Source organism: Apodemus sylvaticus, chromosome 3 (genome assembly GCF_947179515.1).
Source record: "Apodemus sylvaticus chromosome 3, mApoSyl1.1, whole genome shotgun sequence".
NCBI classification, from domain to species: Eukaryota; Metazoa; Chordata; class Mammalia; order Rodentia; family Muridae; genus Apodemus; species Apodemus sylvaticus.
In genome coordinates, this window is record NC_067474.1 from 38,148,892 (window position 1) to 38,171,395 (window position 22,504).

The 22,504-nt window shown below is 39.7% G+C and overlaps 1 protein-coding gene across 3 annotated transcripts in view; it reads right to left on the reverse strand.

Moving 5' to 3' along the window:
* Nucleotides 1-22,504, reverse strand: part of Klhl32 (kelch like family member 32) — a 253,142-nt gene that overhangs the window by 64,734 nt on the left and 165,904 nt on the right. For all 3 annotated transcript variants that reach the window (XR_007977000.1, XM_052176161.1, XM_052176160.1), the window contains exon 6: nucleotides 2,565-2,780. Coding sequence is in view for 2 of the 3 variants with exons in the window: in XM_052176161.1 (XP_052032121.1) it covers nucleotides 2,565-2,780 (216 nt within the window). In the remaining variant the exon portion in view is untranslated. The remainder of the gene's footprint in view (nucleotides 1-2,564; nucleotides 2,781-22,504) is intronic.

Sequence of the window (22,504 nt, forward strand, 5' to 3'; positions counted from 1 at the left end):
AAGGACATTTGGGAAGGAGAGAGGGAGACAAATTTAAGGGAGGGAGGGGCTACAATAGTAACGATGTCTGAAAAAGTCATAAGGAATCACACTATTAATTATCTGCCTTAAAAACAAAACCTATAGTACATGTAAGTCTATGTATATACATAAATAGTTTAAAAGAACATTTCTCATCTGTGTTAGCATTCTGTCTAAGCTCCACCCCACAGCTACCTGGCAACAGCCAGGTATGCTCTACCCCATAATTACCTGGCATCAGCTCCTTGATCCTCTTGTCCCTCCTCCCTCCCCCTCTTGTGCTCATGGCTGGCCTCTTTCTCTCTGTCTCTATCTGTCTGTCTGTCTGTCTGTCTCTCTCTGTCCCTCCCTTTCTCTCTTCCTCCCTCCCTCCCCCCCTTCTCTCTCTGCCTTTCTCTGCCTCTACTACCCTTTTGATTTCCCTCCCTATGTCCTGAATAAACTCTATTCTATACTATACCATCATGTGGCTGGCCCCTCAGGGGAAGGGATACCTTAGCATGGGCCTGTTGAGATTCCCCCTTCCCCCACACCTCCATAGAATCCACACATCCCCCCTTCTCTTTATCTTTTTATAAACACATCAATCTGGGATGACAATGTTCTTTCCAAGAGCCAAAGACCATCTAACCAAAACCCCAACATCATGCACAAGAAGTCATGTTTTGAGGTGTTGATTAGAATTGTCCAAGAGACTCCCAAAACTCACAGGCTATTTCTATTCCCTTCATTGCCCCCAGATGTGGAAGGTGTACCCCTATTGCTAACGATACCATGCACTTCAAACACAAAGACCAGGGGCCCCTAAATGAACTAACTTGAACAACCCCTTAAGTGCTAGCTTCCATGACCCGAAAGTGCACGAAAGCTTCCAGAAGAGGAATGCAACCAACAGGACTGCCCAACGCTGATGCTTATGGACCACACAATGACCAGTGTGGCAAGTTAACCTAACATGGAGTAGCGGCACCCTTAACCAACAGCTCTCCCATTGACTAAAGTTCCACTCAACAACAGGGAAATCATGCTTGGTATTGGAAAGGTAGGCAACTACCCAAGACTAGTGAAGTCATGGATCTTGAAGTGAAACCATTACTTTACTAAACCAACACCATCCCTAACTACATTCTAAATAGTTCCTTATACACACAGAGAAGTGTATTCCTTACCCCTCATCACAGAAACTTTTCTTTACAACAGATGAAGACCACCACAGAAAAGCATAACCAATCAAAATGCAGGGTTGAGGAGCCTAGTCGCAATGGAATCATCTCCCAAACACTCCCACACACCTAAGGCTCAGGGAACCTTCTGAAAGAGGAAGCAGAAAGACTCTAAGGGCAACAGGATCAGGATGTTGACTGTGAAATTATGTCTCCTAGTAACACCACAAGCTATCCTCATAAAGTCTCACCAACATGACAGCAACAATAACCATGGCAAGGGGATGGTGGGGTACATTGGGAAGCCTCCACCCTACACAAACAACTACAGGCAATTAAAGAATGCCAAGAGGAGAAATAGTTTTTCCCAGGGAAGAACACAGCAGTTGGCTATCCAATACTAAATATTCATCCCTGAAAACATACAAATATACACGTAGCATTATACTGACGGAGTAGATTATATTTAGGAATATATGTGTACATATGTATACATTATATGCATGTGACAACAGTTAATGAGAAAAAGGCCTTGGATTTGACAGAGAAAGAGATATATGAGAGGGTTTGGAAGGAGGAAATGTGAGGAAGAAATTATGTAATTATATTACAACCTCAAAAACAAAAGAAACAACTTTTTAAAAAGTCCAAATTTCCTATACATATACACTGTGCTCTTAGTAGGGATTTGGGAAATGGACTCCAAGCCAAGTATTTTAAAATTCGGTTCATAGATTCCAAAGTACAACCATGTTTGAATACTTGTGTTTACCAGTGACCTCTTGTATTAATTTATCTGTTCACCTTCAAGTCATGGACTTGTGAACAAGTCCTTCTTCACCCAAACTTAAATCGTCAACATTAGCCAACTTCAAAACCCAGTAACTAAGTTATCTACAAATTAGTTAAAAACTCACATGAGAAAAGTTATTTGAACTACTTTTTCTTAGTTTTTATCATTAAGATAATTTTTAAAAGAAGTATTTCTAGGTGGTTTCTCCCAAACCCATGAATTCCTTTTATTTCAATGGCTTATGTACAAAATTGCTTTACAAAATATTTTGTTTTATAATTCATTCTTCTCATATTCAACTTAAGAAATGCTTTTTTGTTGTTGTAGGTTTTTATTTTGTCTTTGAGAAAAAGTTCTTTCCCTTTTGTAACTTACCCAGGTTGGAGGAAGCCACAGTCCTGGCCTCATCCTTAGCTGGGCTGCACACTTGGAATCCTCCAGTGACTGGCCCTCCTAGGGAGCAGGGCTTCAACACATCTGAGTGCCAAGCCTTATCAAATAATGGTTGTTGCTCCAGAATCCTGCCCTTTCTACTCACGCCCCGCCTGCCTGCGGGTTAGGGGGGCGGTTAGGCGCCATGCCCTTACCTGCCAGATCTGCTCCTCACTCAGAGAGGTCAGTCGGTCACTCTTCAGCACCTCTTGAAGCAGGCAGTAGGGCAGCGTAAGGACATCCTCTGGGCGGCTCTTCAGGAGCTCCGAGAGATGCTTCACTAGGAAATCTATCACCGCCTTCTCCAACAAAGTGAGGTGAAACAGGTCAGCAAGTCTGTACAGACCCAAGTAATTAAAGCTATTTAGTTCCTGGGTGCCAAAAACATAAACAAACAAAAAAATCTCTTAGAAATTCACAGAGACCAGGCAAGAAATCAAGCCCACTCACCCCTTTTTGTAACAGGCAGGGGGTGGGGTGGGGTCATTAATATTAGGACCAAACCCCTGCCGCACAAATTATAAAGCTCTAAGCTTTTATTATTTTCTCCTTCTCTAAACCCATATTATTTTTAAAATTTTATTTATTTTTATTTTATGTGCTTGGCATTTTGCCTGAATGAATGTCTATGTGAGGGATCTGCTGGAACTGGAGTTACAGACAGTTGTGAGTTGCCAAGTAGACGCTTGGAATTGAACCTGCGTCCTCTGAAGAGCAGGCAGTGCTCTTAACCACTATGGCATCTCTCCAGCCCCCAAATCCACACTCTTAAAAACATCTTTAAGATTTAGGATTTCCTGAAAGGACTTTCTGGGGATTGAGGGTTATCCTTAACAATCTTTTGAAAACTTCTGGAAGCCCTTACCAATAAAGACCGTGATGGTTATTGTCGCTGGCCAACTTGACTACATCTGGAATGAACTAAATCTTACATCTGTGAGAGATTTTTTGTTAGCTAATTCTGTCATTTGAGGTCAGAAGACCTACCTTAAACCTGGGCCTCACCTTCTCAGGACAACCTATATGAAGGACAAGAAAGAAGCTTTTGCTCTTTGGCCGCCTCCTTCCTCTCATTCTCCTTTCACTGGTATTAGTCTACTTCTTTGGGAATCTGTTATTTACTGAAGACCAGATGAGACATCTAGACTTGTGGAGCGAACAACTATTGGAGTCTTGGACTTCCCACTGGTAGATAGTCATTTTGGAGTAGATGGACCACAAGCTGTAAGCCATTCTAATAAATCTTTATATATATATAAACATATAAATATATATATATATATAATACAATAAATATGATATAGGCTATTATATATAAAGACTAATAAGTATAAATAAATTTATGTATTTGTATATGGGGAATTTATTATATATAACACTAAAGATATATATATATATATATAATACTTAAGATATATAATATATAATACTAAAGATATATGCTAAAGATAAAGATATATATATCTTTAGTATCTTTACTACTTACATATATATACACATACTATCAGTTCTATCTATCCTCCAGAGAGCCTGGACTAATACAAGGACAGCTATATGTTTCACCTTTCCTGTGGTTTAGCTTTTTGTCTACTGATGGTAATACAGGACAGTTAAGTGGGGATTGAGGACTAAGCACAAAACAAAAACCGCACTGACTTCAAATTGTTTCTGAAACTTTTTAACCTAAGTACATCTGTACATAAACACAGCCCATCCTGTCTTAATGGAATCGAAAGATGAAATTTACATGCAAATCTTAGCAAATGGGTTAATCTTATCGAAAAGACTCATGTCTCGAATGTTTATAGACCAAATCCACCTAAACATGGACAGTGCTTTGTTAGCCTTGAACATTCAGGACACCAATAGCATTTGCTGCTCCCCATTCCCAGCATCTGCAGCCATGCTCTCAAACATGTACCTGGACTGTGGGGAACAACAGCCACAGAGCTGCAGTTCTCCCTCTCCCAGAGACTTTGTCCCTGTCGTCCTGTGACAGGCAGAGTGGCACGCCTGTGGATAGAAAGCTTGCCTGCTTAAGTCAAATAAGAATGACAGCATCTTTACATTCTCCCCATGCTTACTTTATAGTCACTAGTTTGTGAGCAGAGTTTGAAAGAGCAGGTCTAGAGGATTCTGCAAGACAACCTATAGGTTGTCTATAGACATTCTAGAGACCTATTTAATTAAACTTGACATATTTCCTTTTCCTGGTTTTCTCAGACTATTAACTCTAACAATATTTAATTCTATTATAACATATACATATTCATAATATTTGAGAGTTTAAATGAGTATTTTTAAAATCTGATTTTTACTTAAATTCTCAAATATTGTGGGATCATATAACTCACAAGTTCATATGTTCTGGTTTTTATTAAAATGAGAATCCCCTTAGTGCTGCTCTATCTGCCTGGGTATAGGACAACCTCCTAGAGCACGTGTGTCCTCTTGGGCAACACATCCATAGAGAAAACTGATTCTCCCTCCCATAGCAGACAATAATTTTCAGTTGTGCCTCAGTTGAGGGTGGGACCTCATGAGCCCCTTTCCGATCCAAGCTGGGATTTTGGCCAGTTTGATCTTGTCTAGATCTCACGTATGCAGTTCTTACGGCTGTGAGTTCATGCTATGTAAGAGACCTGCCATGTGCAGCAAATACAGCGTCACTGCAGACATCCACAGCCACAGGCTCTTACAGCCTCTCTGTCCCCTCTTCCATGATGATTGCTTTGAAGGAGTGTGTGAGATAGATGTCCGATTTAAAGTTGAGCACGCCATGGTCCCTTACTCTCTTCAAGCTGACAAGTTGCGGTTTTCTGTTAATCACACTCTACTACAATAAGCTTTTCCAAGGAGAGCTGAGAGAGAAATACACTAACCTGGTGGAGTAGGGAAGGAGAATTTGCTGTTAAGTCTGAAAGGACCAAGTGCTTATTTTTTTAAATGCCCTTTATCAAAACAGATGACCACTAACGTCTACCACGATGCAAATTGATAGGGATCCATTCTCCCTTTCACTGGATTCTTATCCACATTTTATCAGAGGAATACAGAAGTTACAGAACCAGGTTTTCAAGTCTTCTTAAAATTGTTCTTCAGAGTTTACTTCTTAGGATTGGTAGGTACTAGGCTGGCAGAAGAGGGTAGGAGATTCTAGTGTGCACCTCAGCACGTCTTTGGGATGGAATACATCTCTGAAGCAAGTTCACCTGATTTGGAGTCCTAAAAATATTTTGGCATCCCAGAGCATTACTCTGGTATTCTTTCTTCCAAACCCCACTTTTCAACTCTTGGAGGGGGACAGGATTCTGATTCAGTGGCTAGGATCCTGGCAAAAAGAGGGGAGTGGACAGAAGCAGAAATAACTGCGGTGCTAGAGAGATGGGAGAGGCATGGAGTGAGCGAAGGAAGCATGGCTTGAGTATGGAATGGTAACTGAACACATTTTGCTAGGGGCCTTTCTGTCCTTATGCCTCTATTCTGGGCCTCTTCCAGTTACTTGAAAGCCCACAACTTAAAAGTCAACTTCAAACATGTAGATAATTTATAAAATTCGTTTAACGGGTGATCTCAAATAAGTGTTCTTGTTCTTTCTTTTTAATTTTTGTATAATGTAATTTGATAGTGTTTTTCCCTTACTCCTCCCAGACCCTGCCAATCTCCCTACCCACCCAATATATGCTTGTCTCTCTCTCCCTCCTCCTCTTAAAAAAAAAACAAAAACAATATTCTCTTTGCAATTTTGATTTTGATTTTCTTTCATTTTAGCATAGGTGTAGTTTGCTCATACTTTTGTGAATGATTGCCTGTGTGTAGGCCCATGTGTATTTGTGGGTGTGTGACTACATATGTGTGCATGTGTATGCAGATGGAGGCTCAAGGTTATGTTGGCAATGATCCTGCACCAGACTTCTATCTTCTTCATCAGAGCAGTCTCTCTCAAGCAGGACCTTAAGTCACCAAAATGGCTAGTATTCCTGGTCAGCTTTCTCTGGCCTCCCCTCCCTACTTTCGAAGTCTAGAAAAGCAGGCAGGCTGCCACATGTATGTGACATTTACACGCACCCTAGAAACCTGAACTCCAGTACTCATGCTTCTCAGAAAAGCACTTTAACTACTAAGTCATCTCCTCAGTCCCTTTGAAAATATTTGTGCGCGCGCGCGCGTGTGTGTGTGTGATATGTAATGATTATGTGGGTGTATTCATGTATATGGGCACATGTGTGTGCATACATGTGTATTGTTCATGCCATGTGTCTTTCTTTGAGCTCTTTCCCCTTATTTTTTTGAGACAGGGTTCTCGCTGTACCTGGAACTCACCATGCAGAAAAACTGGCTGGCCTCTGCATTCTAGGGATCCACCTGTCTTCCCTACAACACTGATGTTCTACATATAGTCTGTCATGCCCCATTTTTATCTGGGTGTTGGGGATACAAACTCAGGTTGTCTGTCTTACATAGCAAGCAATTTACCAACCACCAACCGAGCTATCTTCTCAACCCCACTACATTTCCTTTGAAGGCAATTTTTTTAAAAATATTTTCAGGACTGTATTAATAGAGCCAAGAATGCTAAGTAGACTTGTGCCATGAACAACTGAACAGCAAAGGGCGAGGCCACTGAAACCTGTGTGTGAGGAAAACAAAAGTTTTGAGATTATGATGCTCTAAATTCTACCTTTTCATTGCTCCTTAAAAACATAACATCCACAAATCTGCAGTGCTTTCTGTCCATGTCAGGAGCATCTATTCACCTTGATATACATAACATGCACCTCTGTTAGTTCCACTGTGTGCAGTGGGAAATCATGGGGAATGGGGAACCATGTTCCCTGACACCATGATGCCATAGCACACGCCCCTCCCATGGGGGCAGACAGGATTGGTAAGCTTTCAGGAAAGCCATGCAATCCAGTGTGTGTGTGTGTCTGTGTGTGTGTGTGTGTGTACATATATATGTGTATATATATACACATACATTTATGCATATATATTCTAGACTTTATAAGAGAGAAGATGTTTATGCTTCAAAAAAGAGGAAAGAAGAAAGGAAGGAAGGAAAGAGGAAGGAAGGAAAGAATGAAAGAGAGAGAGAAAGAAAGGAAGGAAGAAAGACAGACTGAATGAATAATCATATTCAAAGCAAACTATCACAGGCACAGAAGCAACTCAGGAGAGCAGGGGTGGATAGGACTAGTTGGGCAGATATGGTACTACTGATAGGAGACATAGGCCATCACCAGATTTCCACTACTCATAATTTACAATTAAAAAAAATTTAGCCAAGTCACAGGGCTGTTATGGAGACATTCTTTGAAAAGCACTTCCCACAACTTGGCTCATGCAAAGCATAGAGAAGATTGGGCCCTGTCAGAGCAAAATCAGGAAAGAAAAAAACACACTGTGGTTTGGTATCCAGAAACCAAAGTTCATCACTAAGGATAGTGGAGGAAGTTCTAAAGGTGTGAAGTCCTGAGTGACTGTGTGTTGACAAGAGGCAGCCAGGGCAATGGGAAGATGTCCACATCATTTCAGAGGGGCAGCCAAGCCTTCCTCTGGGCCACGTGCCAATGGTGCTTATGTGCGTGTTCACCATCATTTTCTCCCACTGATGTTTATAGCCTGGACACTGCTCTCCTGTAGCAAATGCTCCTACTCACTCTATCAATAACCATCCCTTCCTGTCCAGTGCGTGCAATGACCTCAGCTCTGCTTAATTGTATATAATAAGCATGGTAGTTTCCGGTGTCCTATGGCTTCTCCATCAGATAACCCAGTGTAGTGCATCTGATCCCAGATTTTGTATTTGTCTGTGTGTCTCTGTTGGTGACTTCTCTCTCTCACCTCACCTGAGAGGTCCGATCTTGGAGCCATGCTGGAGGCAGCACATTACTGACACAAGGTCAAAATGAAGAGTGTGGCCTCTCTAAATAGACATTACTCTGAGTAAGTGTGCCAATACATTAGCAGAGGAAGAAGATGAATGAAGTGAAAAGAAAAATGCAGAACTGAGTGGAAAATTCATAACATAATGAATACACTACTACTATTCAATCTATTTTCCTGAGCTCAGAACCTAAATGCATTTTCTCACCAGCTGTAAGGGGGCACCTCTGGGCTATTCATTCTATATAGCCTATTGTACTAATATGTCCAAAATAGACCCATTCCCTGTGAGCTTGCTTCTTCTGAATATTTTTTTCAAAATACAATTATAGTTTATTTTATGTGCATGAAATCTGTGTACCATGTGTATGTAGTTCTCCCAGAAGTCAGGGTTTCAGATCTCTTGAAACTGTAGTTACAACTGAACCCAGGTCCTCTGAAAGAGCAACAAGTGTTCTTAACTGCTGAATCCACTCTCAGCTCTTCTGTATCTTCGCCTGGAGAATGGTTACATGTAGATTTCTGTGTCATGAGTCCCCATACTGACCTGAATTTCCTTATATCAGGTCAATTGCCTGTTCCTATCCATTCTTCCTTAGTAACATTTATTTTATGTCATTTATCATCTCTTGCCTGGACTTGTGTAACTGTCAAAAATTACCATTCCTATCTCAGCTATCAAATTTTCAGTTCTCTCTTTATGCAACAATCTAACCAGACCATAAACTGTTTAAAACTCAGTAACAAATTTTTAATAAATGGAAGGGTACACAAAATTGGGAAGAAGATGTGTTAGGGGTGGATTGGAAGGAGTCAGTTGGGGGTGAGTAGTCTGAAGATACATTGAAGCCATGTGTGAAATTTAAAAAAAGATGACATCTAAAAACAATGAAAGGGCTTAGACATATATTTAATAACAAATAATAAGGTCATTGTAAGTAAAACTGTAAGACATGAAAACAAACAAATATCTTTTAGGCTTAGGTAAGAATTTGCCATTTGTAATGTCAGATCTTCCCAATTTATCAACTTAATGAAAACCAAATTAAAAACACCATCAGAGATGGAGAGGGATTGTGTAGCTTCCACAATGCCCCAATTTCAGCAGAAAGTAGGCAGAACAAAAGCTTATGTCTGTAAATCTCTTGGGCTTATCATCTCTAACAACTATTCTATAAAGCCATGTTGTGTGTGTGTGTGTGTTTAAAGCTTTCAATCGATCTATCTATCTATCTATCTATCTATCTATCTATCCATCCATCCATCCATCCATCCATCCATCCATATTCCACATTCATAAGAAATTAGCACCTGCTGCTTCCTAAGTCTGAACACCGACACCGTACCTGCAGTTTCAGCCACATCTTATTCTAAAGTGTAGGTTTTATGACTTAATTAATCATGGTGAGGCCAAGCAGTAAGGAGTTAAAGGATGGGCTGAGCTGGGGAGACAGCTCAGCTACTAACTTGCCTTGAAGCCTCCCATTCCATCCCTGGGAGAGAAGCAATTGCCACAAAGTATCTTCTGATCTCCACATAGACTGCAACTAGTGTGTGTGTGTGTGTGTGTGTGTGTGTGTGTGTGTGTGTGTGTGCTTGTTGAAACTGCAAGAACAGTGTTCCAGACTTAGGAAGCAACAGGTACTAATTTCTAATGAACGAGGAATAAAGGTTTCTTTCTTTTCTTTTCTCCCCTTTCTACTCCTCCTTCTCCCTCCTCTCTTATTTTTGAAACAAGTTTCACTACATAGCCCAAGCTGGCCTGGAAATCACTATGTAGACCATGCTAGCCATGAGTACAGTCTTCCTCTTTCTGCCTCCCAAGTGCTTGGGGAAACAGCTGTCAGCTCCCACACGAAGCCTCATTCCAGCCTTCTCAGGTGTACAAAGAGAGGAAGCCAGCTTTTACTCCATTTTCCATGTGGAGAACCTGGTAATAATAGTTCAAGTTGACAGTACCAGACAATACAATATAAATATTATATTGGATACATAGAACCCAAGCATTCTTCTTTGAGAAAAAAATATTTTAACAGCCCCAAATTTCATTCAATCCAAGAAAGAATAGTTTCTCCATTAACTGACTACTCGAACCAAAATATTTTGACACTTTTCAAGTGATATTTACCTTAATTATGAGATGGTCTCCATTCTGTTACATTGTGTGACTTTAAAAATCCCCAAACACATGGGTAGAGGCAGGAGGCTTGGATGGAAATCTCAGCTCAGCAACAAGACAGTCTCTTGAGTAAAAGAAAGCCTTTCTTTTCTTTCTAAAAAGGTTTGATTTCTGTCACACCATTTCCCATTTGAAATTTAGCTTTTACCCAGAATTATGGTGCATACATTGTTGTTCTTTGGGGAATATTTTTAAATAATATTTATTTTTCCTTGGTTCAAGGCTATTTGGCTTCTCTTTTCCCTTTTATTTGTTTCTTATGCTATGAATGACAAGTAAATTACAGACCAGCCACAAAGTGTGTTCCCAACACTGCACCAGCTATAGATTAAATACTACCTTTTCAATTTCAATAATTCTTAAAACTTACATATTTTCCACATTTGGTCTTTTGTATGGCTCATTCTTGTGAGATTCTTAATAGAGTTATTCCCAAGATTAACTTGGGAAAGTTATAAGAGGAAAAAAAATCCACAAAAAAGCTAAATACTGTCTTACTTTACGTTATAGTCAATATAATTCCCTCTTTAAGGCAAATGGTCATATGTTTAAGACATGGTGGAAGAAAGCAAGAGGGCCTATGATGTTTAATTGGTCCTGTTGCCTTCCTGCCACCTTCGCAACACAGGGAAGACAAGAGAATGTCCATCTTGGCCTTTGTGATGTTTTCATGGGTATGATGAAATGCTGTAACTGGCCAAAATGTCAACACATTTCTGAATATTTTAGTTAAGCTCATAATGACATCCATACAACAACTTTGTTCTAAAATTCCAAGTAGCTATGAGCCTATCCATCAGATAATGGTATCCAGACTCATTTAGATCCCACTGATCTTCTTGGATGGTAAAAATATGAAATTGTATATCTAGAGTCTGATATACACCGCCCAGTAGCCATGGCTCAGCTCCTCTGTGGCCTCTGGACCAACTGCATACAAGCTCACAGTCAGTGATCCATGTTTCAGAAGTATAGGCCATCATGTCTTGGCTATTCTGATGGCTCCCTGGCCGGTCTGTCACTCTTTATCCACACAGCATTGCAGTTTAATCATACTCCTGACAGAGTTTATCCTGACATTGTTATCATGTGATGACATCTCCTGGGTTCTATACCAGTGCCTGCCCCAAAACATGATACCTCAAATCCAGAAGTCCTATTTAACTGACAAGATTAAAAAAAACCATTAGATCTGTTTTCACTTAATAGTAGGGCACCTGCACAACACAGGGTCTGAATAACAGCTATTTCTCTCATTCCCTCAATCAGGTCTAAGAATGTCATTGACTTGTGAAAGAAAAATAAACACCAACAACCCATACTAGCTGTGTGGAAAACTGTGGCTTGGATTGGAGATAATATTAAATATTACTCAAGGTTAAATAAAGTAAACAGAAGTATCATTTTTGATTTCTAGAATTTTTTACCTCTGAGATGAGCATGTTGAATAATATTTCACATGCCCTTTTTTTTCTGTGCTGAAAGAAAGGGCACCCTTGATAGAAATCAAGAAAGTATGACTCAAAACTATTCCAAATAGCACAATATTCCAAATAGCACACTATTCTACCCATATGACTTGGTTGGTAGTTAGGTAACACAAAGTAAAATTAAGGTATGTCAGCTGCTTATTGAGACCCAGTGCCTGGTTTGTTTACCCTAGAGATTGTGAGGCTAACTGGAGCTGTGGTTCAACATTACTGTATAGCATCACAAGAGCTTATAACAGGCAAATGGCCGGCCTTAGGAAAAGGTCAATGTGCAAAGCATGCCTTATTCTGCACACATATCACTGCCACACCATTGTAAAATTGAAACTCAAATTATTATAAGTCATTAGAAGCAGAGAGTAACTCTTCCCGTTTTAGGATTCACAAACCCTCCAATGTCCTCATCAACAATGTTTGTAACTGAAAAATATTTGCTGCATCATGAATTAAAAAAGAAAGCAAGTCATAAGGCATATCCATGACTGTCATGGAAAGAAGTAACAACTTGGTTATAGGTATAACTTAATAATGAGAAAGATGATGTCAAATCATGAGCTCAAACAATTATCTTGTGATGCTATCTAGGTAACAGAGTTTCCACAGCACACATATATACAGCAGAATGCCCATCCATGACCAACAAAGGCTGCCGACTGCAGTGCATCTTCTGAATGACTCAAATACTATAGGTTCAGTTGATTATGAATATGTAGTATTTGGGTCATAAATTTGTGTTCCTCACCTTCTTCACAGGGTCATAAAGGTATTGATGTCATATTTAGTTATGAATCTGAGCAGGAGAACATGATTTGAAGTTGGCCCAGCCCAGTGGATAATATCTGAAGTCAAATTTTCATATCTAAATACTAGGAAACATCTGAAAACACATGTTCAGTGCCATCCGCAGACTGGTGTCTAACATACAGCAGCTATGGTAATTTTATTTCCTATAAAACTGCTGCCAAGGGTGCTTTGGGTAGAGCTTTGCCTGTACTACCAATTTTACTCTTGGATTGGGTGGAAGGACAAGATGGTGAATATCTAACCAAACTTGGTGTGTCTGTAAGGACCCTCAAACATCACAGCTGCCATGCAAAACCCATGTGTAGAAATGCTGTACCAGGCCTCGCATGTGAAGCTTCACCATTGAGTCTGCAGCCTTTCTAACTAAAAAAAGTGTGACTTTTACATTTCCCTTTCTATTCCTTGTTTGGAAACCACCCAAAATTTTAATCATGCTTGCCCTGACACTCTAGGCTTTATTGCTGTTTCTGAAGACCCTCCATCTCCTGAGCCACTACATCCAGATCTCCAGCAGGGTACATGCCTGCTCTTTGGACCTGGTATCAAAAGGTTTCCCTTTCTTCCTGTTCTCCATGTTGCTCTCCCCTGCAGCTGTACGGCTGGCCTTTCCTCTGGTTTTTCATTCAAGTTTTAGTAAAATAGTCCCTGAGATAAGAAAGAAAGAAAGAAAGAAAGAAAGAAAGAAAGAAAGAAAGAAAGAAAGAAAGAAAGAAAGAAACTTTAGTGATAAGCAAGAAGAATAGACTGAGACAGTATTGTGGTCCACAAACATGTGTCTGTTACTATAATATACTCAGCTTCTCAGGCAGAAAAGGCACATTGAGCGATTCAAGGATGGGGGAGCTGCATTTCTTTATGACCTTATTTGAAAGATAAAGTCCTTGGGGAAATACAATTTATTCAGATTATCAAGACCCTGCTGTGCAAATCTACAGTCTGGGAGCACACTATGGAGATCAAAAAATATTTACTTTATTCTGTTGGGTATAAAAGCTTTTAATGAATGCATAATTAAGACAAAAAAGTGTATACAGCTTTAGAAATTCCACGGCTGAGCCAAGCCATTAATATCCAAGGCGCCATACCCAGTTGTGATTCCACCTGTTTCCTATTTGGATTACAACCTAGTTGTAAATCAGGATATTACGTGACTACCCGACCTGATGCAGCAGGAAAGGACTGTATTCTAGGAGTCAAGGAAGCAAACATAAAGGGTACTAGCATGGATATATGGTGAGGGGCTAGAACAGATTAAAACAAACAGATACGAACAGCCCAACTTTTAATAGCCTTGGAATGAATCATGCATGAAAATAAATTATCATGTTTATCATGCATGTAAAGGGACTATGAGTTCTCTCAATACTACATAGGGGTTGATAGGATAAAGTCAAATTGCTAAGGAAGAAAATAAGCATTTCAATGATCATGTAGATCAGACTTATTTATTATGTGGTAAAATAATGTTAACCCAGGTATTTTATATGTATAAATACATACAGTGATATATTTATACACAAAAATATATACAGAAACATATCTATATAAAAACATTTAAATATATTATATTCAAATAGCCTTAAGTAACTATATATTCATATGCTAATAAAATATATTTTATATGCTTTGATTAAATAAAAACAAAGTATTAAAAGCAATTCAAAATGCACCAGAAAAAAACATGTTCTAATTCTGGCAGTCTTCGAAGACATATTTAAATATTTTTGTGCTATATAGCAGAGGAATTCTACAATAATTAGGTTACTGGTACATTTTCATAATCAATTGTATGCATAATATCTGAGGCTCATGAATAATTTTATATTGTTCTTTGGGAAAGTTTCTTAGTAAGCTAGAATTCTAGTAGGGAGGGGCAAAGAAATATAGCCATCATCAGGAACTAATAATGCTGGACTCCGTCACCGTGAGCTTCGAAATGTTGCTTCAAAATTCACCTTTGCTTACTTAGCACACAAGCACCGGAAAAATGTCCGACCGTGCAGGCTCTTGGTTCTTAAGAATCTACTGGTGCAGAATCTGTGTTGCAGGGGACCTTGCATGCGCTATCTTATCAAATCCCTCAACCGTGCTAAGGGGTGATTTGCATAAAGGATGCTGTATCTACCTTGCAGAATAGGAGTGAAGGGCAAAAATGTTATGTCACTTAAGGCCAGGTGACTTTGGGGTATGATCCTACCTCATAGGAGAGAAACAAATCAATAAAGGAAAAGATAGATAAATAAACATGGCACATTGTATCTAGCCTCCCAGAAGAAGGCTCACAATTAAAGAGGGCATCTAAGTCGAACCTAACATACTACCCTGGTCAGCTGTGGAACAAGGAATCACATAAGTCAAGTACTTAGAGTGTTAATACTAAAGAAGTGACAGCAGCAAAAACAGCCTACATGAAAGGGGGTCCACAGAACATTTTAAGGAAATGTACAAACCTCCCATAGCACTTGAATGGTCAATTGTCTAAAGATAAAACTATGTTAAAGAGATAGGACCTTTCATAACCTACACAGTCTTTGTGTGTCAAAGTAAGAGGAATGAACATTATACCAAAGGCTACAGAGAACTATCAAACAGAGAATGCTACTGTTTATCACTATATATAGTGATATATATATCATTATTATATATAGTATATATATTATATACTATATATTATAATATTATAGAATATATTATATATATTATATATCATTGTTTGATATATAATGAGTTTGTTATTTGGGGAAAAAAGTTAATTGAAAATTACTTTTAAAAAGTCAATCAAATAAAACATAGGAGGAAGAACTGGAGCAATGGTAAAGTTCTTTAGTTTGTAAGCAGTTTCTCTAGGCTAGAAGTAACAAGGGCCTGGATGAGAAGCTGGTGTTACAGGAATAGAAACAGAGAGATCACGAGAAACAGAACAGCGCATGTAGGAAAGTCACACTGTGGCCATGGCCACAGTGGAGGGGCCATGTGTTGGCCATAGTGGAGGGGAGATTCTGGGGTAACTCCTGGTTTTTGGCATGAGTTATGTTCAAATACGTGCTGAATATCCAGAAGAATGAACCCAGGAGGCAGAGGACTGGAGGTGACAAAGTGTGCTATCCTTGGGACACAGTAAGGCAGAGTACATGAAGGCGATCTTTAAAAAGGCAACTAGGAGATAGAGCTATATAAGGCTTTAGGGGAAGACATTATTTTGACTATTTAAAGCATGTTCAACAGTGTTGCAATGATAATCACAAGTAGGGAACAGGGTTAAATTATTGCAAGAGAATCCAAGGGAAAGAATGCACACGTTGAGGATGCCAGTGCCAAGCAGAAGATAGGGCAGCACCCTTGAGAATGATCTTAGAAGCCAAAGCAAAAGTTGAGCCAGAATCACAAAGTCACGGAGCAGTCTAGGATTTCCAGTTTGGGTAACTAAATGCATGTGAAGGAAGAGATTCATGCAGTAAAAGCTAAAGGGGCTTGAGCTTCAGAGAAAAGGAAGCACATCTCATTGTGTATAAAACCAGACAGTTGGAAGATGGCTATGAGACTGAGAACCTCTAAGGAAACACAAATCTCCTTTTAACCATCCCTAATTTCAAGTGGTGTTAATGGAAGAAAGTGAGATGCACATTTGATTGCTTCATTTGTTGCTTCTAAACTCCAGCATCCACAAGATACTGGAAGAACTTTTATTTCTAAGAAAAAAAAATGCATTCACAAAAGTCAGATTTCAGAATGGAGAGGCTGGGTTTGCTTTTGTTCGTTGCCGGGATCACAAGAGTTAGCTTAAATGGAAAGTACAAATATTAGAAAAATCCTTCAAGATTTCTTTCCTTTCTTTAAAAACTCACAAAGATAATAACAATTAACCCCAAATTACCCATATAACAAACTAGAATGCCAAAAATCATTCTCAGCAGACAGCATACCCTGGGGCTGTTACTTGCTGGCATCCTTTGGTGTGGGCTTTCAGAATGAAAGCCAATGCAATAGCAAAAGAAAGAATTAACTGGGATCTTGAAATGGCTCTGAAGATCTTAGATGCAGTCCTGGAGCCAAACAGGAGTGACATTTGGCAAACCTGGCATTCTGGATTACCCGTTCTAGGCAACAAATATTCTTGATCAGAACAAACAATTAGCTGGTGGCTGACTTGGATTTGGTCCATTTCTAGCCTTTCTAATCATTTTCACTGAGAAAGAAGCAAAAAGATTAAACTGTTTATAATATCTTTTTCAAGGGCTATACTTTAATATGCTCCAAATGCAAGGGTATCAGCTCACAGAAAGCATGGAACGGCATGTGGATAGTACACTGGATTACAGCCATATTAAATAAATATATGGGCATAATCATCTATCTTCTCTAATAGAAAAATATAGCTCACTGTTAAGAGAAAAATGAGTATGGCTTATAACTTTTCAACCTTGAGGATAAATTGTTTTATACAGAATTTCTACTATATGTTTAGAAATACTGCTAATTTAATAATTAAAATTATAATAACACATCGTTTAGAAGAGCCTCCAATAAGCTACTGCTGCATTATTTAGTTTAAACATAATAATTCATTATAACACTGTAAAATATAGAAGCTCCTAACTGTCAAGTTCAGTCACTGTAGTAAGTATTTCCAAAATGTATTTGGTAGGTAAAGGAAATAGAACACTGCTTAGATAATCTCCATATCATTATTTAATATTCAAAAGCAGATAAAAATTACTGAATGAAGGTAAGTTCTGTTCCTTCCACACACACTCATCTCATGTAATGTGGAGAAAGGGAAAGGAAATCTGAAATTGGTGGAAGATGAGATCGTGGAACCTAAACCCAAACCTCCCGGGGGGCAAAAGCAGGGAAAGGCATATTCTAGTCATATTCTAGTCATAAGGAACTCCGTGGAGGGTAGGTCAAACGCCACCTGAAGAGAGTGTCAGGTTCAGAGATGATATCTCAGCGACAGCGCCTCCTGATGCTGCAACTAGAAAATTCATTTCTTAATTAAAAGGGAAACTGCAAGACTGGTATTTACAAAAGCAGAACAAAATTACCCATAAATCTCCCCTAAACCCCCAGGAGAGAATAAAAGCTTTTAAAGGTTTGTACCTTCACTGAAGGGGGGAAAAAGTCCAATCTTCCCTTTGGCCCCTTTCGAGTACAGTCAAATGAGGATGTGGGGTGACGAATGGATTGGGGAGCTGCCATCCACCTGGAGATTCTCCCCAGGTGAGTCCTCAGCTACCCAAAGACTAGTGGCAAGCATCTAGGTGTTATGTACTAGATTACCCAGGTACAAGTACTATACAGAGAACACCTTTTGTCCCAGGAAGGGACCAGTATAATGCTTGTAACAGAAGAAAACAAAACCAAACAAGAAATGAACACCCTGTATGTCTCCCCACAGAGATGAAACGCTCTACCTATGCCCCCTGAGTTCTCTTCTTCTCTCAGAACCCAGCAGCATGTCTCCTCTTGCAGGTCACGTCTTTCACATAAAAGTGCTAAACTAATGCCGCTTAATGACAAATTAATGTCCATGAATAAAAAATACACCTCTAATAGCATAGAGTAATTTGCCATTACAATATCATCATTGGACATGCCCCTGGTTTAATACGATGTATTTAATTCATAACCTAATGAGTGATATATAAAAAGAAGGAGATGAACCCTGCAATTACATTTATGTGAGTCTGTCACCTTATTTGTAAAACCTTAGAGTCATTTACATTCAAATTAGAACAAATGAGTGATTTCACAAAGTGCGGTGATAAATGACCAGAGAAGCCCGAGACAAAACTGCATTTCCTGTGAGCACATTAACAGTTTCCTATTATTTGTTAAAAATTACAATGCATATTGCCCAGTGTGGTGTGAATAATGACTTTTTTACTGATTGGGTCAGAAGACTAATATGTAGCAAAATAAATAATTTTTCTTTCCATTTTCCCTGATTTTGTGCTTTAAACTACTAAATTTTGGTGGATTCATACTGCCACCTGCTGCCTACCATAGATACTGGCAGCCTGTTCCTACCACTGCCTTGGTGGTTTTATTGGAAGAGCCCAGAGGATGCTCGTTTTATCACTGCAGTTTAGTTCCATGTCATTATAAAAGCTGTGATACCTGGTGAAACAGAGGACACTACTATTAATTGGACAAGAGAGTTTATCACCTTGGCGAGAGGCACGGATCCTATGGAAGTTTCTCCCTTCAAAAGATGGCACCCTTGGCATCCTAATGGGTCGCTTTCAGGGGACACAACTCAGATGCACAGTTAACATACTTGATTTAGGGAATTCTCAGCAGAGGAATGTGTATGTTGGGGCATCTGTGTTTCTCCACTCCTACCAAGAGGGCACAGTTTACAGAGAACTGAAAGCCTTTGCCCGTTACTAAGGGATCTCCTATTAGCAGACTTTGCTAACGGCAAGTCCCCAAATTTAACATCTACCTTAGGATCCTCCAAAAGGCAGGCTGGCTGGGAAAAGCTTGGGGAAGAACAGGTCTTTTATAGGTAAACTAATATTCTGACATGTACTAATATACTGAGATACACCAACAGGTAGCTGGAGGCCATTTCTAAATTAAATCTACACACTAATTCTGAATGTAACATCCTCCATCTGTTAAAAAAAATGTCAATTGACTTAAAGGGCTACTCGGCATGGTGGAAATGTGAGCCTTTATAAACCATTAAGTATTACAGACCCTCTGCAAATGCTGGCTACCTTCCCTGGAAAGATAATAATTCTCAAGGGAATGTGTCTCGGAATGGAGAGAGGCTAGAAACAAGAAGTCCACGCAGAAGTCATTCTTTTAGCAGAAGCAGTGGGGATCTAATGAAAGGAAATAACTTCAGGGACAGCTAAAAGACATGTGAGTCATTTGTGAAGGTGGCTCTAAAGCTGGACATCTATAAACAACACACGAACTGGTAGACAGCAGACAGATCAATGGCACCCTTACAGCACGTTATAGCACATAAAGTTTGAAGCACTGAGGTACCATTTAGGTGGGAAACTCTAGCAGCTACTTCCTGAAAACCTACAGACCACTCTGGTCAGGAAAAGAGATAGGCAAACTCCAGACCTTCACCCCACCCTCAGCTGCTCCAAATCCAATCCCCAGTCTCAACACTAGTTCTGCAGCAGACCACCCATTGAGGCCACCCCTTTCTTCCCTCTTGTCCCCATCTACAGTGGACTGCACAGACCTTTCCCCACTAACCTCTTTTCCAACTTTTTGCTTTATCCTGGCCTCCGACTCCTGCAGGCATGCCCTGGGACCTCACTGGCCACTCCTGCCAGGGAAGCAGGAAGGCTAGTTACAGATCATCACTCCTTGCTCTGCTCCCCAAATCATCCCCCTCTCCAGACCTGCAGCAGAACACCTGCTGTAGCTTTCCTTCCTGCCTGCCTTCATCTAGTCTATCATAAAGATCCTTCCACCTCGCCCCTTGCTTCATCTAAGCCTTCAACTCCACTAGGCGGGCGCTCCATGGAAACCCACAGGCCACTCTGTCCAGGAAGGCAAGGTAGACTAGTGGCTGATGCTCACCTTCCCTCCACTCTTCCAAGTCAATCCTCCAGTCTTGTAGCAGAGCCTCTGCTGTGGCATCTTATCACTCTCTGTCTCCATTCCCAAGGTACTAAATGCGCAGATCCTCAAGAACACTAAGCTCTCCTTTCTCTTTCAGAGCCCCATCCGCATCAGCCCCAGCACATCCCCATTCCTAAGTATCAGCTCACAATATCCAGGACTTTCCTAGAAACCCCAGTGCCCATATAAGGACCCCATAAGATTTTCCTACAGGCGACGCACGGCTGTCAACATCTCCTAAGAACTGAAGAGGAACCAAAACTCAAGGGACAAAAACACCCACCAATAAAGACGGGACCAGTATGAGCACTAGAATTACAATCTTCCCAACGCTGGATGCTTTCGACGCCATTGTAAAAACACAACCAAAACAGCCAGGAAAAACCCAAATGTTTTAACTAGAGCCCAGCAACCCTACCATAGCAGGCTCTGACTATTCAAACATAATTGAAGCAAAAGCAAAAGACCTTAAAATACCCTTTATACATATGATAAAGGTCCTTAAAGAACCTATGAAAAACGAACAGTGGAGTGAAACCAATAAAACCACTCAAGAACTGAAAGCAGAAACAAAGTCAATAAAGAAAACACAAACTGAGGGAAATCTGGAAATGAAAAATTTAGGAACCTGAACAGGAACCTCAGAGGCAAGCTTCATCAGCAGAATACAAGAAAAATAATAAATATACAAAACTCCTGCACACAACACCCAGAAAATCTAGGACACCTTGCAAAAATCAAATGTAGGAATAATAGGAATAGAAACAGAAAACACACAAAATATTTTTGACAAAATTGTATAAGAAGATTTTCCTACCATAAGGAAGGAAATGCTATCGAAGTTCAAGAAGCACACAGAACACCAAACAGGCTGGACCAGAAAAGAAAGGCCCCTCAGCAGATAGTCAACACACTGCACAGAACAAAGAGAGAGCACTAAAGTCTGCAACAGGTACAGATTGAGTAATATATAAAGGCAGACTAATTAGAACAACACCTAACTTCTCACTGGAGACTCTAAAAGCTAGCAGGGTCTGAACAGATTTGCTGCAGACTCTAAGAGACCACAAATGCCACCTCAGCCCCTCCCCCAGACTACTATACCCAGCAAAACTTTCAGTTACCATAGATAGGGAAAATAAGACATTCCATAATAAAATCAAATTTAAGCAATGTCTACATATAAATCCAATAGTATAGAAGATCCTAAAAGGTAAAGTCCAACCTAAAGAGGTTAACTACATACAAGAAAAAAAACAGGATAAATAATTCCAGGCCAGCAAAGTAAAAAATTAATTCTTAATACTACACGCGCACACACACACACACACACACACACCACCACCACCACCACCACCACCACCACCACCACCACCTAACAACAACAGCAACAACAACAACAAAACAGGAACCAACAAATACTTCTCATTGATAACTCTCAACATTAGATAAAAAGCCACAGACAAACATATATGAAAACAGGATCCAGCCTTCTACTACATCCATGAAACATGCCTGAACTTCAAGGAAAGATATCACCTCAGGGTAAAAAGTATGTAAAAACATATTCCAGGCTAATAGACTTAAGAAGCAAGCTGGTATATCCATCTTAATATCTGACAAAAATAAACTTCAAGCCAAAACTAATTAGAAGAGATAGGAAAGAATACTATATACTTATCAACAGAAAAAAAATCCATAAAGGGGACATTATAATTCTTAATGTCTATGCCCCAAGCACAAGAACACCCAAGTTTGTAAAAGAACATTACTACAGCTTAAATCCCATATTGACATATTGGGACTCACATATTGATACTGGGAGATGTCAATAACACACTCTCACCAACAGTCATCAGTCAAAAACTAAACAGAGAAATAATTAAGCTAGCTGACACTGAAGGTCAAATGGACCTAGCAGTCACCCAAACACAAGAGAATATACCATCTTCTCAGAACTCCATAACACTTTCTCCAAAACTGACCACATATTGGAACACAGAGCCAGTCTCAGTAGATACAGGAAAACTGATATAATACTTTGCATCCTATCTGACCACCACACATTAAAGATGGATGTCCACAACAGAAACAACAGGAAGTTTATGATCTCATGGAAACTGAACAACTCACTAAA